Source organism: Chionomys nivalis, chromosome 10 (genome assembly GCF_950005125.1).
Source record: "Chionomys nivalis chromosome 10, mChiNiv1.1, whole genome shotgun sequence".
NCBI classification, from domain to species: Eukaryota; Metazoa; Chordata; class Mammalia; order Rodentia; family Cricetidae; genus Chionomys; species Chionomys nivalis.
Window position 1 is genome coordinate 65,241,032 of NC_080095.1, and position 13,343 is coordinate 65,254,374.

General features: G+C 44.6%; 1 protein-coding gene across 1 annotated transcript in view; it reads left to right on the forward strand.

The window, feature by feature from the left end:
• The first annotated feature begins 963 nt into the window (after nucleotides 1-963).
• Baz1a (bromodomain adjacent to zinc finger domain 1A) overlaps nucleotides 964-13,343 on the forward strand; it is a 78,622-nt gene continuing 66,242 nt past the window's right edge. Inside the window, exons 1-2 of the mRNA XM_057782902.1 lie at nucleotides 964-1,021; nucleotides 1,383-1,525. Of these exons, the coding sequence (XP_057638885.1) occupies nucleotides 1,413-1,525 (113 nt within the window). The 5' untranslated portion in view covers nucleotides 964-1,021; nucleotides 1,383-1,412. The remainder of the gene's footprint in view (nucleotides 1,022-1,382; nucleotides 1,526-13,343) is intronic.

Sequence of the window (13,343 nt, forward strand, 5' to 3'; positions counted from 1 at the left end):
GAGACTTCTTCTCACATGCTAATTTGCAAATAAGCAAATAGCAGAGTGGTAGCAAAAAGACTATTAAAGTTGTGAACATTTTGGATGATTTCTAATTTAAAATATTCTTTTCAATTCAAAAGCCCCAAGTCTCATAAACATTAAAATTGTTTGCATAAGTGAAAATTACTGATATGGGAAAATCGTTTTATGAGAGTTTTTCAGTAGTAAATTCAACATCGTTAAGATTCTAATTGAACTAAACATTGATCTCAAATTACTTAGAGGTGTATATATCATTTTTTAAAGTGTGTGTTTAGTTTTAAATATGTGGGGGATCCTGTGTGATGGCATTTCAAACTTTTGCCTTTTTCTGAGCTATCGAAATCTTTGAACTGTTTTAAGTATTAAGACGAACTGGTGTCAAGAAAGGTACTTTCTTCAAGATGAATGTTTACGCATGCAAAATACTTTAAGAGTTTTAGCAATTTCGTTCCTTAATTCTCTTCCTTCGCTTCTCCTCTTCAAAAAGCACTTTAAATCGGAATTGGAATCCCTTTGAAGAGCTGAGCGCTGGTAGCACACTGGCAGAGACGAGGGCTTTACTTTGTCAGCCATGTGTTTCGGGAACGCTGGCGCTTTCCCTAGATCTTCTGGCTGATAATCTCAAACATGGAGGATGCTTCTGATTCTTCACGAGGGGTTGCTCCATTAATTAATAATGTAGCTCTCCCAGGCTCTCCGCCGTCTCTTCCTGTATCAGTGACAGGCTGTAAAAGTCATCCAGTAGCCAATAAAAAGGTAGAAGCGAGAAGCGCAAAGCTCCTCCCCGCGGCTCTTCCTCCTTCGGAGCCGAAAGTAGCTCAGAAACTTCCCAGGAGCGCGGAGAGGCGGGGAAGCGCCGGCGGGACGCGATCCCCCCCGCGCCGAGCCGGCCAGTGGCAGTGCGAGCGGCGGCGGCCGGGAGAGACTCCGGGGCGGGGCGGCGGGGCCCTCGTGGCGTTCCTCGTGGGAAGGTGCGGCGGCGGGCGGGCGCTCGCAGGTGAGGGGCTCGCCGGCCGGAGTCCCGGGGACCCGGGAACAAAGCGCCGCGGCGCCCGGGGAGAATCCGTGGCCGCCCTGCTGCGGGGTCGGCGCGGCGTCTAGCACACTGCGAGTCCCGGTGCGGCGGCGGCGGCCGGGAGCGGCGCTGGGGGAGGGGGCGGCCGCCCCATTGTGAGGCGCCCGCGGGGCGCGCCGGGGCCGCCCGGCTGACTGACTGACTCGGCACCCCGGCGGCGGCCGTGTTGGTGGCGGTGGCGGCGGCTGGGAGGACCGGGGCGCGTCAGTCACACAAAAGGCAGCTCAGCTCACCCCGGCGCTCCCCACCTTACCGGCTTTCCTTTCCCTCCAATTTGCTCTAGGGACGCGGGGCGGACGCGCGCAGCCGGGAGATGCCGCTGCTCCACCGAAAGCCGTTCGTCAGGCAGAAGCCGCCGGGGGACCTGCGGCCGGACGAGGAAGTTTTCTACTGTAAAGTCACCAACGAGATCTTCCGCCACTACGAGTAAGGCCGGCGGCGGTGGCGGGGGCAGCGGGAGCGGGGCGCCGGGGCAGCGGGGACAGCCGCCCCCGCGCCCTTTTGTCTGTCTCCCTTCTCGTCTCTCCCGGGGGCTCGCGACGAGGTGACCGAGCCGCCCCTCCCCCGCGCGCCGTGACCGCGTGGGGCGGCGGGCGGCGGGGCCCGCGGAGGCCCGGGGACCGCTCGCAGTCGCCGCGTTCGCCGGACGGGCGGGCGGAAACTCCCCGGCTCGCCCCTCCCCGCCCGCCGCGCTCGGCCGGCCGCACGCGCTCGCCGGTTCCGGGATCCCCGCCGGGTCAGCCGCGCGCCGCCGCCGTCCCGCGCCGGGAGAGGGAATCCCTGACCCCAGGGCAGGAAACAGCCGGCCCCGGGGACTGGCTACTCGCGGTCGCGCGTGGCTTCTGACGTTTTTTTGGGGGGGGGGAAATGGGGGCTGCCAGGGCGAAGGTGAGGAACCGGGGCCGGAGTGGAGGCTCGCTCCGCTGAGCAGCGAGGGACTCCTCAGACGGCCGGGAGAACCGGGGCTGGGGGCGTTGGGGCCACGGGTGTCCCGAGCGGCGGCCTCGCGTCCCGCGCCGCCTAGGCCTGGGAGTGTGCGACGCGAGCCGCGCTCTGTCACCGCCTCTTCTGGGTGACTAACTCTCGTCCCCGGGGAACTCGGCGTCTCCGCCCCCGGGAGACCGGCGAGGAAGAAGTCGGGCCGAGCGTGGGGGAAAGGAGTCGGAGACAGCTGGGGACCCCGGACGCTCCTCATTTTTTGCTTTCGTGTAGGCGAGCGCGCGGCCGTGGGAGTTGTGAGGGGGGGGGTTAGACAGACAAGTTCAACTCCAGCTCCAGTCTGTCGCCTCTTTACCCCCGCCCCCCCTTCCCCGCGCCTGTGGGCCGCCTGACATGTGCCACTGCTTTTGTTTTGATAAGAACCCGAAGCTGCTGCTTGCAGACGTAGCTTCAGCTCCCGAATTTTCAGTTCGTTGCCGGGTAGAGCCAAGAGCTCCGCTCGCTCAGTGACACGAAGCCGTGAAGAAGTTGGTCTCAGCGATCCGGGTTTAAACAGAGACCCGAATTGATCAGTCACAGGAACAGCCTGATTCCTCCTCCCCCCCTTTTTCTCCTCCCTTATCCTCCACGCAGCCTCTCTTTGTGGCTTAGAAACCGTGTGTTAATAGCAACCAAATACGTGGTGTGTAGGAGGATTTCAGAGTGTGGGGGGCTAGGGGGGAAGGCTTGATCCAGGGAGGTCTTCAGGCAAACCCTGCGGCTGCCTGAGAAAGTAGAGCGATTGGGAAAAGTCAGTTCCAAGTTACACCTCCTCCCTTCAGCTCCCTAGAAGGGGTTACAGGTAAAGGTGTTATCTGGAGGACTAGATGGTACTTTTCACCAAACAGTACCTTAAGTAGGAGTGCACATCTCCCTGGGCTCCTGTACAGACTTGTTTTATTACTTTGAGTGCACTCCTGTAACTTGGTAAGTGGATTTGAGTTGGCTAACTGTACAAGGTTATGTCTTCATATTCTCTTCTAAAGTTTAAGCTAAAGTCCTTAGTAGCATTTCTGATTGTTTTTGAACTTAAGAGTACCGGGAAAACAACTAATAGACTTACATCCCAAACTCTTCTTCCCTCTGATATAAGCAGTCTTTCGAAAAGGCCCTTTATACTGTACTCAGGAGGCTGAACAGAAGGTTTGCAGGTCCAAGGCTAGCTTGGGCCACAGAGTGACTTCTGGGCCAGTCAGTCTGGGTTACAAAATTAGACCCAGACAACAAAAGAGGCTGCCCTCACTGTAGAGCAAGTGCAAGGTAAATTTGACTTTTCTCACCTGTAAATTAAGCCCTCTTGGTGTACTTTTGTTTCCCGAAATGAATTATTCTAATCACGGAGAAATCTGAAATGCTGAAATGAAAATTTTTGGTATCCCAACACAAAAAGTGAGGAATTGTATGTTTTGTAATCTTAGGATATTAAAATATTTAAAGATAGCTTAAAGCAAAGCAAACAAAAACAAAAATCTTTTCTCCTCTAGTGCTGAAGTATTTGAGGCTTTGAGAGTTACAGTTTAAGAGAGATTATTAATTTGGTAGCAGAGATACTTGATCATTTGTCCTAAACAAAATTGCATCATCTCCTTAGATATCTAATCATTATTTTTAAATTGACTGAAATAGAAAGCTGCCGTTGTGTGGTGTATGCCTTTAATCCTAGTACTCAGGAGGCAGAGGCAGGTGGATCTCTATGAGTTTGAGGCCAGCCTGGGCTACAAATCGAGTTCCAGGACAGCCAGGGTTGTTATACAGAGAAACCTAGTCTCGAAAAACCAGGAATATTTTTCAAGAAAAAAAAATCATCTTCTCATACTCTCAAATGGTAAAAAGTCACCTTTCGTGAAATTCATTTAGGTTGGATGGTATATGACCCGGAGAAACTGAAGGAAGCCTGTTTGAACTAACATCTCAGATTAGTTTGTGTGGATTTGAAGATTATCTTTTATAGTTCGAAAAAAAACGTGTATTTGTCTGAATATTTATCTATGCTCACCCAGTTCCTTCAGTTTTCTTCTTATTTCTTGAATGTAAATTTCTGCTGCACTTAGAGAGGTTTTTTTTTTTAAGAGCTTCCAGCCTTTCTCATTTCCTAACAAACGTTTTACTCGTTAGTAGCTTGTCAGAAACTTTTCATTGCTAAATAGTGTTCCACTGGGTTGTTGTAGTCCACTTCCTCTTTTCTTTCCAAACAGCTGTGGTCATCACCTCCTCCTGTATCCTGTGCTTGATTCCTTTAGTCTCCAAGACCCCATGTGTTCTCTAAGACAGACCGTGACCAGGATGGGTCGTTTACAGTATAAATTCCTCTGTTGAAGTGGTTTGAACTGCATGTTTCTGAACTAATTGCTAACTCTTGTTTGACCTGCTTTCTGGAAGCCTATTACAAATAGCACATTAACTGTAGGCAAATATACATGTTAAAGTGCAAAATTTAGTTTCAAGTCAGGTAAAGATTTATACTGTAGTTTTGATGGGAACACAATTTTTGTTTTGTGTTTTTTGTTTTTCGAGACAGGTTTTCTCTGTAGCTTTGGAGCCTGTCCTGGCACTGCTCTGTAGGCCAGGCTGACCTCGAACTCACAGAGATCCACCTGTCTCTGCCTCCCAAGTGCTGGGATTAAAGGCGGAGCCACTACCACCTGGTCAGTTGCTAAAAATAGTGAGACAGTTGAATATTAGAAATTATACATCATATAATTTCCTAATGATTTGTCTTGAACTCTTTTTTTTTGGCTGCTTAGAATTGAAAGTTTACATTTAGAATGTAAAGTTACATTTAGAATTGAAAAGTTTTACATTTAGAATATAAAGTTTACTATTCTTTTCCACCTCAAATTAATAGACAGTTCAGCTTGTTTCAGCCTGTCTTTCCAGTGGAAAGGATTTGATAGCTTATAATACGTTTTGCTTTTATTGTTCATTAATTCTTTGTTGTTAATGCAGCCCTTTTGTAAACGAGGAAAGGTGTCGGAGTATTGATTGCAATTGTAATCACATATTCAGCCACTGATGGCACCAGAATTTTAGTTCGTATTTTATGTGAGGAATTCTTGCTGTTGTCAGGGGCTGTAGACATATGCACAAAGAAGCTAGAATTACAAGCTGTGTTTCTGTAGATGGCACCACTTTCTTGTCTGTTCAGCACTGACCTTTCCTCTGCCCCTCGATTAAGCTCTTGGTAGTAGTGGGCAAATCAGAAGAAAGCTGTCTGTTTATGAATGACAAGCTGGCCAGGAACTTGAGATCCTCTTGCGCTTGTGTGCTGAGAGTACAGGCATGTGCCACCACACCTGGTGCCATCAGTTTACCGTGGGGTAAAATGCTTGTCATACCAGCCAGTTCTCACACTGATGATGGGACACGTGAAATCTAGCTGTAGTCGGTCTGGTGAGCATGCACTTTTCAAGGGAATGTGGATAATCTTTCGAGCCAGTGTCTTTAAATTAGGTGTATTTAACTCCTTTTTAGGAATATGTTGGTTACATGTCGCTGACTGTTGAGTTCACAGGTCCTTTTTTCCTAGGGTACAGCAGAGATTCCTAAATGCTTTATATTTTTTCTTACTTTTTATTTATTTTATTTTTATTTATTTTGGTTTCTCTATGTAACAGGCTTGACTGTCCTGGAACTCTCTTTGTAGACCAGACTTGGCCTCTAAAAACTCACTGAGATCTGTCAGCCTCTGTCTCCTGGAGTGCTGGGATTAAAGGTTTGTCCCACTCCTCCTGGCTCCCTGCCTCCTGGAGTGCTGGGATTAAAGGTTTGTCCCACTCCTCCTGGTTCCTCTGCCTCCTGGGGTGCTGGGATTAAAGGGCAACCCACTACTGTTTTCAGCTTTCTTTCTTATGCTTAACACGTCATGCTTTTTAATGTTAACACAGTTTTCTTCATTCAAAACATGTATATCCGTAGTACCCCAGAGCTTAATGGATTGAAATAATAATCCATTTTGTTGGTCTCACTATTGTATGGATTCTCAGTTTGGTTTTGCTAGCTTCCTTTGGGCTCGTCCACTTAACTCTGTCCAGTTAGAGACAAAACTGATCTTGAATAGAATAAGAAATGAGCGCTGACTGAGCGCTGACACAAAGTATGGTACTCTGAAGAGATGTCTTTTCTCACCTGAAGAGGGTCTTCTGAGCTGCTCCAGAACAGAGAGAGAGAGAGAGACAGACAGACAGACAGACAGACAGACCTGGGAGGAGAGGAGAGGCACTCTCAATATATTCTCTGGCAACTCCTTGAAAGCAAGCACAGGAACAACAGAAATTTTAAAAAGAAAGAGCTTAAATCACTATAGTTAAGACAAGGGCAAGCAATAAAGTATGCCCACAAGTTCTTTAGGATGAATTTTAAAAAGTTTGAGAGTGGCTGGGCTGTGGTGCCCTTTACAGAGGCAGGCGGATCTCTGGGAATTCAAGATCAGCCTGGTCTACAAGAGCTAGTACCAGGACAGACTACGGAGAAAACTTGTCTGGGGTGGGGGAGTGTGTGTGTGTGTGTGTGCGCGCACGCGTGCGCACATGCCAGTGTGTGCTATGTGTGTTGAGTATAAGTACGTGTGATGAAAACAGTGGCCACCCTGGATTCAAGGTCTGATAAAACTTAGACTCCATGTCTAAGAAAATCAGCAGTCAGTGTTGGGGCTGGAGAGATTAGCAGTTAAGAGCATTGGCTCAGGCCGGGCGGTGGTGGCGCACGCCTTTAATCCCAGCACTCGGGAGGCAGAGGCAGGCGGATCTCTGTGAGTTCGAGACCAGCCTGGTCTACAAGAGCTAGTTCCAGGACAGGCTCCAAAACCACAGAGAAACCCTGTCTCAAAAAACCAAAAAAAAAAAAAAAAAAAAAAGAGCATTGGCTCTTCTTCCAGAAGACCTGGGTGCAGTTCCCAGCACTCATGGTTGTCGGGAATCCAGTGCCCACTTTTGGCCTCTGTGAGCACCAGACACATACACAGTGCACCAGCATACATGCAAGCAAAATATCCACACACATCCTAATAAATAAAGTCATATTTCAAAGGAGGCTGAGCACCTTTAGCTTTCTTCGCAAACAAATTGGGTTTAGTATATTTATTATAATCTGATGTTATTAATCAAAATACAGTCAAAATTGGGCCAGTGCGATGGCTCAGTACTTGCAATGCAAACCAGACGACCTGAGTTGAATTTGATCCCCAGAACCCACAGTAGAAAGAACTGACCTCTGCACACACTCACTGTGACACTTGTGTGCTTACACTCTCAACACAACACACACACACACAAACTTTTACCAAAACAGGGTTTCTCCGTAGCTTTGGAATCTGTCCTGCAACTAGTTCTTGTAGACCATGCTGACATTGAACTCCCAGAGATCTGCCTGTCTCTATAAAGGCCTGCGCCACCACTGCCCAGCCACACTCAAACTTTTTGAATTCATCCTAAAGAACTTTATTGCTTGTCTTAACTATAGTGATTTCAGCTTTCTTTTTAAAATTTCTGTTCCTGTGCTTGCCTTCAAGGAGCTGCCAGGAAGAACTTCTTCAGATTCTTAAGCTAGTTAAGTCCCGTTCCTCAGTGCTGAACTTTCTTTAGGTGTTCCTCTGACTCCGTCTTTTTTGCTGTTTTGGTGAACCTCTTAGGACAGAGGTTCTCAACCTGTGGGTCACGATTGGGGTCAAACAACTGTTTCACAGGGGTAGCCTAAGACCACCAGAAAACACAGATATTTACATTACTTTATAGTAGGATTAAAATTATGAAGTTGCAATGCAAATATTTATGATTGGGGTCACTACAACATGAGGAACACATAAAAGGTCACAACATTGGTAAGGTTGAGAACCACTGATTTAGGATCTTCTTTGCACATAATAAGATCTTTGAACAATAAAAAAGTTGGGGCTGAAAGGTGCTTAAGGAAATGTCCAACATCCTTAGTCATCAGAGAAATGCAAATCAAAACAACTCTGAGATTACATCTTACACCTGTAAGAATGACCAGGACCAATAACACTGATGACAACTTATGCTGGAGAGGTTGTGGGGTAAAGGGAACACTTCTGCAATGCTGGTGGGAGTGCAAGCTGGTACAGCCCTTTGGATGTCAGTGTGGCGATTTCTCAGAAAATTAGGAAACAACTTTCCTCAAGACCCAGAAATACCACTTTTGGGTATATATTCAAAGGATGCTCAATCATGCCACAAGGACATGTGCTCAACTATGTTCACAGCAGCATTGTTTGTCATAGCCAGAACCTGGAAACAACCTAAATGTCCCTCGACTGAAGAATGGATAAGGAAAATGTAGTACATTTACACAATGGAGTACTACACAGCAGAAAAAATAGCGACATCTTGAAATTTGCAGGCAAATGGATGGAGCTAGAAAACATTATTTTGAGTGAGGTAACCCAGACCCAGAAAGACAATTATAGTATGTACTTACTCATATAAACAGTTTTTAAACGTAAAGAAAACCAGCCTACCAGTCACAATCCCAAAGAAGTAAGAGAGACATACATGGATCTAATCTACATGGGAAGTAGAAAAAGACAAGATCTCCTGAGTAAATTGGGAGCATGAGGACCATGGGAGAGGGTAGAAAGAGAGGGGAGAGGAGCAGAGAAAAATGTAGAGCTCAATGAAATCAATTAAAAAAAAAGATTGAAATGCACATATCCTATGGGCATTTGTTTAGAATTAGCTCATTTAATTTTTACCCAAACTGTTTATGAAATATACTCTCATTTTATAGAAGAGGAACCAGGTTCAAAGACGGTGTGATTTTACCCAAAGGAAAGTGATAATACTAGGGTTCAGACATCTCTTCCTCTCAAGTACGCATCTTTTCTGCCTAATTGCACATGTAAATGAATGTGGACCATTCACTGAGAGTGTCTACTTGTGACAGTTTTCTTTGGGGAGGCTTTGAAGATGCTGAGACCATTTGTCTCCCTAGTGAGAAGTGTGTAAGTCACACGTGTCTTAGGAAGCCAGCAGAGTGGAAACATCCAAGAGGAGGCTGATAAATGTTTGCTAGGAGATGGGGAAGCCCTCAAGTAGGAGAATATCTAAATTGGAGCCTGAGAGATGAAGCTCACAGGACATGAAGTGGAGCAGAAAGAGATTCTAGATAGAAGATACTGTAAAGAACACGTTTAAAGTGAGGGAAACTATTAAAAATCAACACTGAAGTATGAGTTCTGAGTTTCACTTAAAATTGGTCTTTGGTTTTTTGAGACAGGGTGTCTCTGTGTAGCCCTAGATGTCTTGGAATTAGCTCTCTAGACCAGGCTGGCCTCGAACTCACAGAGATCCGCCTGCCTCTGCCTCCCGAGTGCTGAGATTAAAGGCATATGTCACCACCTGGCTCACATCCATCATTTTAAGTAAGGACTTCGACCTCCAGCACCAGTCCGGGCATGTCTCACCTTTGTCAATTTCTCCTGAAGATTTTGATCTCTGATTTTGAAGCTTGTGGCTATTTCTCAGCCTTTGCATATCATGGTCTATTTCAGGTTAGGAATTCCATTTTTTAGTATATGGCTAATTATTTTTGTTTGGGCAAGGCAATTCTTGAGATCTTTGCTGTTATCCTGGAGCTCACCACATTTTGTATCTGGCTAGAAGACTTTCAGCCCTTAAGTAAAGTGCACTTTGTGTTCATCTGAATTGTATGTGATGTTCCCTAATTTTTAAATCCACCAGGCTTTCCGTTTTCCTAATCCCTAACAAATTAAAAGCCTGTTGCACTTTGTTTCTTAGCACATTCACCAGAGCTGTAGACTTTAGAAACAAATTTTACCTTGTAGCCCAGAATTTCTCCTTATGAAACGACGAAGAAGAAGAAAAAATATGTTTTTGTGTTTGAGCAACCAGATAATGAATATTTTAGACTGTGTTGGTCATGATGTCTCCCACACTCTAGACCAGTGAAGTGAGAAAGCAAGCGAATACCTCGGAGTGAGGATGTGATTGTGTGCCAGTAAAATCAAACCCAAGAGAAGGCTGCATTTGGCTTCTAGGCAGTAATATATCCCTATCCTAAAGAGGATTATTGAAGATTACAGTCATAAACAGATGTAATTTATGTTATACTAAATTATTCATATTAAATAATACTTTGCATTTTCTTTTTGCTCAAACTAGTAAAACATAGATGTTGAAGAGACAGTAACCCACCTTCTTAAATTTGGCATTAACAAACTTCATATTTAAATGTGTATAATGTAGAGTCAAGTATAAGCAGAATGACAAAGTGGGCTGAAGTGAAGCTGTGCTGATGTGGGATTCACCTCTGTATGCTGTGAATACAATTGGTCAGTTAATAAAGAAAACTGGCTTGGCCTGATAGGGCAAAAGAATAGAGGTAGGCAGGGAAAACTAAACTGAATGCTGGGAGAAAGAAGTGTGGAGTCAGGGAGAAGCCTGTAGCCCTACCAAAGACTGACGCCAGAACTTTAGCCGGTAAGCCACAGCCATGTGGCAATACACAGATTAATAGAAATGGGTTAAATTAATATATAAGAGCTAGCCACTAAGAAGCTAAAGCAATGGGCCAACGAGTGATTTAACTAATACAGTTTCTGTATGATTGTTTTGGTTCTGGGCAGCCGGGATGAAGAAGTGGAGAGCAGCCGGGACGACCAAGCGGCCCTCCTCCAACAGTGTGCAGTAGATGGCTCTGTGCTTTTGGGGTGATGGGCTTTTCCTCTCTCGTGATAACTTAGCCACACAAGGCTATCAGTGTAACAAGAACTATCTAGAGACCAAAAGAAATATAAGAACATGAACGTTTTTGCAGGAGATGAGGGGGACCTCATGGGAGGAGCAGGGCAGCTTGCATGGGTTCCTATTCTGTTTTGTCTCATTTTGTAGTTTATATTTCTTTATTGTTGTGTATACACACGAGCTTAGGTACCTCTGAGGAGTTTTATCAGTCACAAGGCAGCTTGTGAATTGAGTCTCTCTGTGCTATGTGGGTTCTGGGGACCAAACTTAGGTTCTCAGGGTGGTGACAGTTTGCTGAACTATCTCACTGGCATATACCCTATTTTTTCCACCTGGTAACTTGCTTGATGGCTACATATGGAACTTGTGCCATTGCTCACTGAACACTTTAGACAGTCTTCAAGTCTAGTGTCTATGGAAACCTGATTTAAACTTAACTGTCACCCTGCAGTGATTTTTACATGCCTTGTGGGCCCCAAGTACCCTGGAACTTAGCTGATATAGAAGCTGTTTCCTGGCCTTGTGAACCATTAAGCAGTTGAAATGATTTTGTGTGGGGAGTAGGCTTAATACAAAAGATTTAACATAAAAATGTAAATTGTTTTAATGTTATTTATATCCATTTTATTCTGTATGCTTGAAAAAATAACTTATCTAAATCCTTGCCTCTTAGTTAATAAATTATTATGACACAAACTTAATTGCTTATTCAAAACAGGTTCCATCCCACCACCCCTACTGGTATTCTTTAACTTTATGCCTTCTTTAAGATCTAACCCTTAATACTACTTGAAAAAAGATATTCTAGTATTTCCTACTCTGTTTTGCCTTCCTCTGAAGTCTCTTGTTTGTCTCTTTTAAAAATAACCCCTCATTGCACCAAAACACACTTCAAAAAAGGCTCTTCATATAGAGCCAGGGTCATCTGACTTGGCATATGTGTTTTCTTTCTTTCTTTTTTTAAGATTTTTATTTTTGGTTTTTTGAAATAGGGTTTCACTGTGTAGCTTGGGCTGTCCTGAAACTTGCTATGTGTAGATCACGCTGGCTTTGAACTCAGATATCCACCCGCCTTTGCCTGCTGAGTGCTGGATGTAAAGGCATGCACCACGCCTGGATTTAAGATTTCTTTTATAAATTATATGTTTGTGGGGAGGGGGTCTATGCAGGTGAGTGCAGGAACCTGAGGCATATGATTCCTGGGAGCTAGAGTTGTGAGCTGCTGACATGGGTCCTGCAAGAACAGTGAGGGCACTTAACCGCTGAGTCAGATTTCCAGCTCCTAGTATTGTCATCATATCCTTATTATTATTATAATAATTTCATTGTATTGTGATTGGTTTCTCTTGGTTTTATAGGTTTCTTTATTCTTTCTTAAAATTTTTGTTGCTCTCTTGATACACGTGCAAATGAAACGATCCTGATAAACATACCCCAAATGATCTTTGAAGATCTAGTGTCTATAGGGATAATCTGTAAGATTGACGGACTAGCCACAGGGAGTAGACACAGGGAGAGCACTTTAACTACTTTGATGGGAGAAGGGTTCAGGAAGGTGTGAGTTAAAAAATGACTTGCTCATAATAGTCACATAATTATTGAAGGTAGACCAGTGTATGTTTTTATTCTACAGAGCACAAAAGTTAACCATAGCCTCCATTTGGGTATCCATTATTAACTTTTTGTCTATTTCTAATATTTTATATTTAGAAAAGCCTCCATGTAAAATGATACATGCATACATGCTTAAATAAAAATTCAAACAATGTGGAAATGTTTTAGAATCATCCACACACAAAGTTTTCCCTTTCTTCCCAGTCTTTTGCTTAGGAACATCTGTTTATAGTATGTCCATAAAGACACATTTTTATGGTTATAATATGTGTTGGGGCTTTTGTGTATTCAGTGAGTTTTTTTCTACCCAATCTCTCTTTGAAGTTTTTCTGTTTCCTAGGTTTCTTGCACTGAAACTAGGTGGACTTTAGAAAGTAAAGATTCATACTAAGAAGTTACTGCAGTTGTAAAAGGCACTGCATTTAGGATGGCCGTTTTATCCCTGAGCCTAGCTGTTACCCTAGGCTGTTTTTTCTGTATAGGACCTCCGGTAGCTAAGGCTAGCCTGGATCCTCCTGTGTTACATTTACAAACGCATGACGGCATTCCTGGCACATTGCTTTATTTTTTAGACAGTTTTAAATTGTAGCTTATACTGAACTGGAACTCACTTGGAGGCCTTGAAATTGTCGGAAATCTCCTCCTTCAGCCTCCTGAGTGCTAGAATGACTCATGAGTGAACCCCGGGCCCGGCTTACAGCCCGATTTCTGGTTAGCATTCCAAAATCTCTGCTTTTGCAAGTTCTCCCCTCCTCGCCCTCTCTCCACCTTCCCTTCCTTTTTTCTGTATTGTTGGTGCTTTCCTTTTTCTATTTTGTTTTTCTGCAAAGGTAAATTCATTAATACTGTAAATAGGAAATAAAGGAAGGCACAGACTTGAAATAAGGTTGTTTGCCCCTATTTTTTTTTTTTTTTTTTTGGTTTTTCGAGACAGG